The 291-nt window shown below is 65.6% G+C and overlaps 1 protein-coding gene across 1 annotated transcript in view; it reads left to right on the top strand.

Annotated features, from left to right (window-relative positions):
- Positions 1–291, top strand: part of LOC104405318 (transducin-like enhancer protein 3) — a gene marked incomplete at both ends in the record, with an annotated part of 2772 nt that overhangs the window by 439 nt on the left and 2042 nt on the right. Inside the window, one exon of the mRNA XM_010013991.1 lies at positions 189–280. Within this exon, the coding sequence (XP_010012293.1) occupies positions 189–280 (92 nt within the window). The remainder of the gene's footprint in view (positions 1–188; positions 281–291) is intronic.

The raw sequence follows: 291 nt of genomic DNA, 5'->3' as shown, positions 1-291 counted from the left end.
CCCTGGAGGGAAGCCGTAAGCAATTCCTGGTCATCTTGTGCACTGGGGAGGGGATGAGTGTTCCCGGGAGGGAGAGGAGCAGGGGCATTCACTGGCCTGAGCCTTCAGCCTCCAGCAGGGCAGTACCTGTAGCTGGCTTTGCAGCACCCTCTCTCTTTGGGCTGACCCTCTGTTTCCTCTCCCCATCAGAGCCTACTCCTTCCACGTGAGCGCGGACGGGCAGATGCAGCCCGTGCCCTTTCCCCACGACGCGCTGGCGGGGCCCGGCATCCCGCGGCACGCCGGGGCGGA

Source organism: Nestor notabilis, unplaced genomic scaffold, assembly GCF_000696875.1.
Source record: "Nestor notabilis isolate BGI_N333 unplaced genomic scaffold, ASM69687v1 scaffold22114, whole genome shotgun sequence".
NCBI lineage: Eukaryota > Metazoa > Chordata > Aves > Psittaciformes > Psittacidae > Nestor > Nestor notabilis.
The sequence above is the reverse complement of the archived record's forward strand: the minus strand, read 5'-3'. Positions and strand labels throughout refer to the sequence as shown.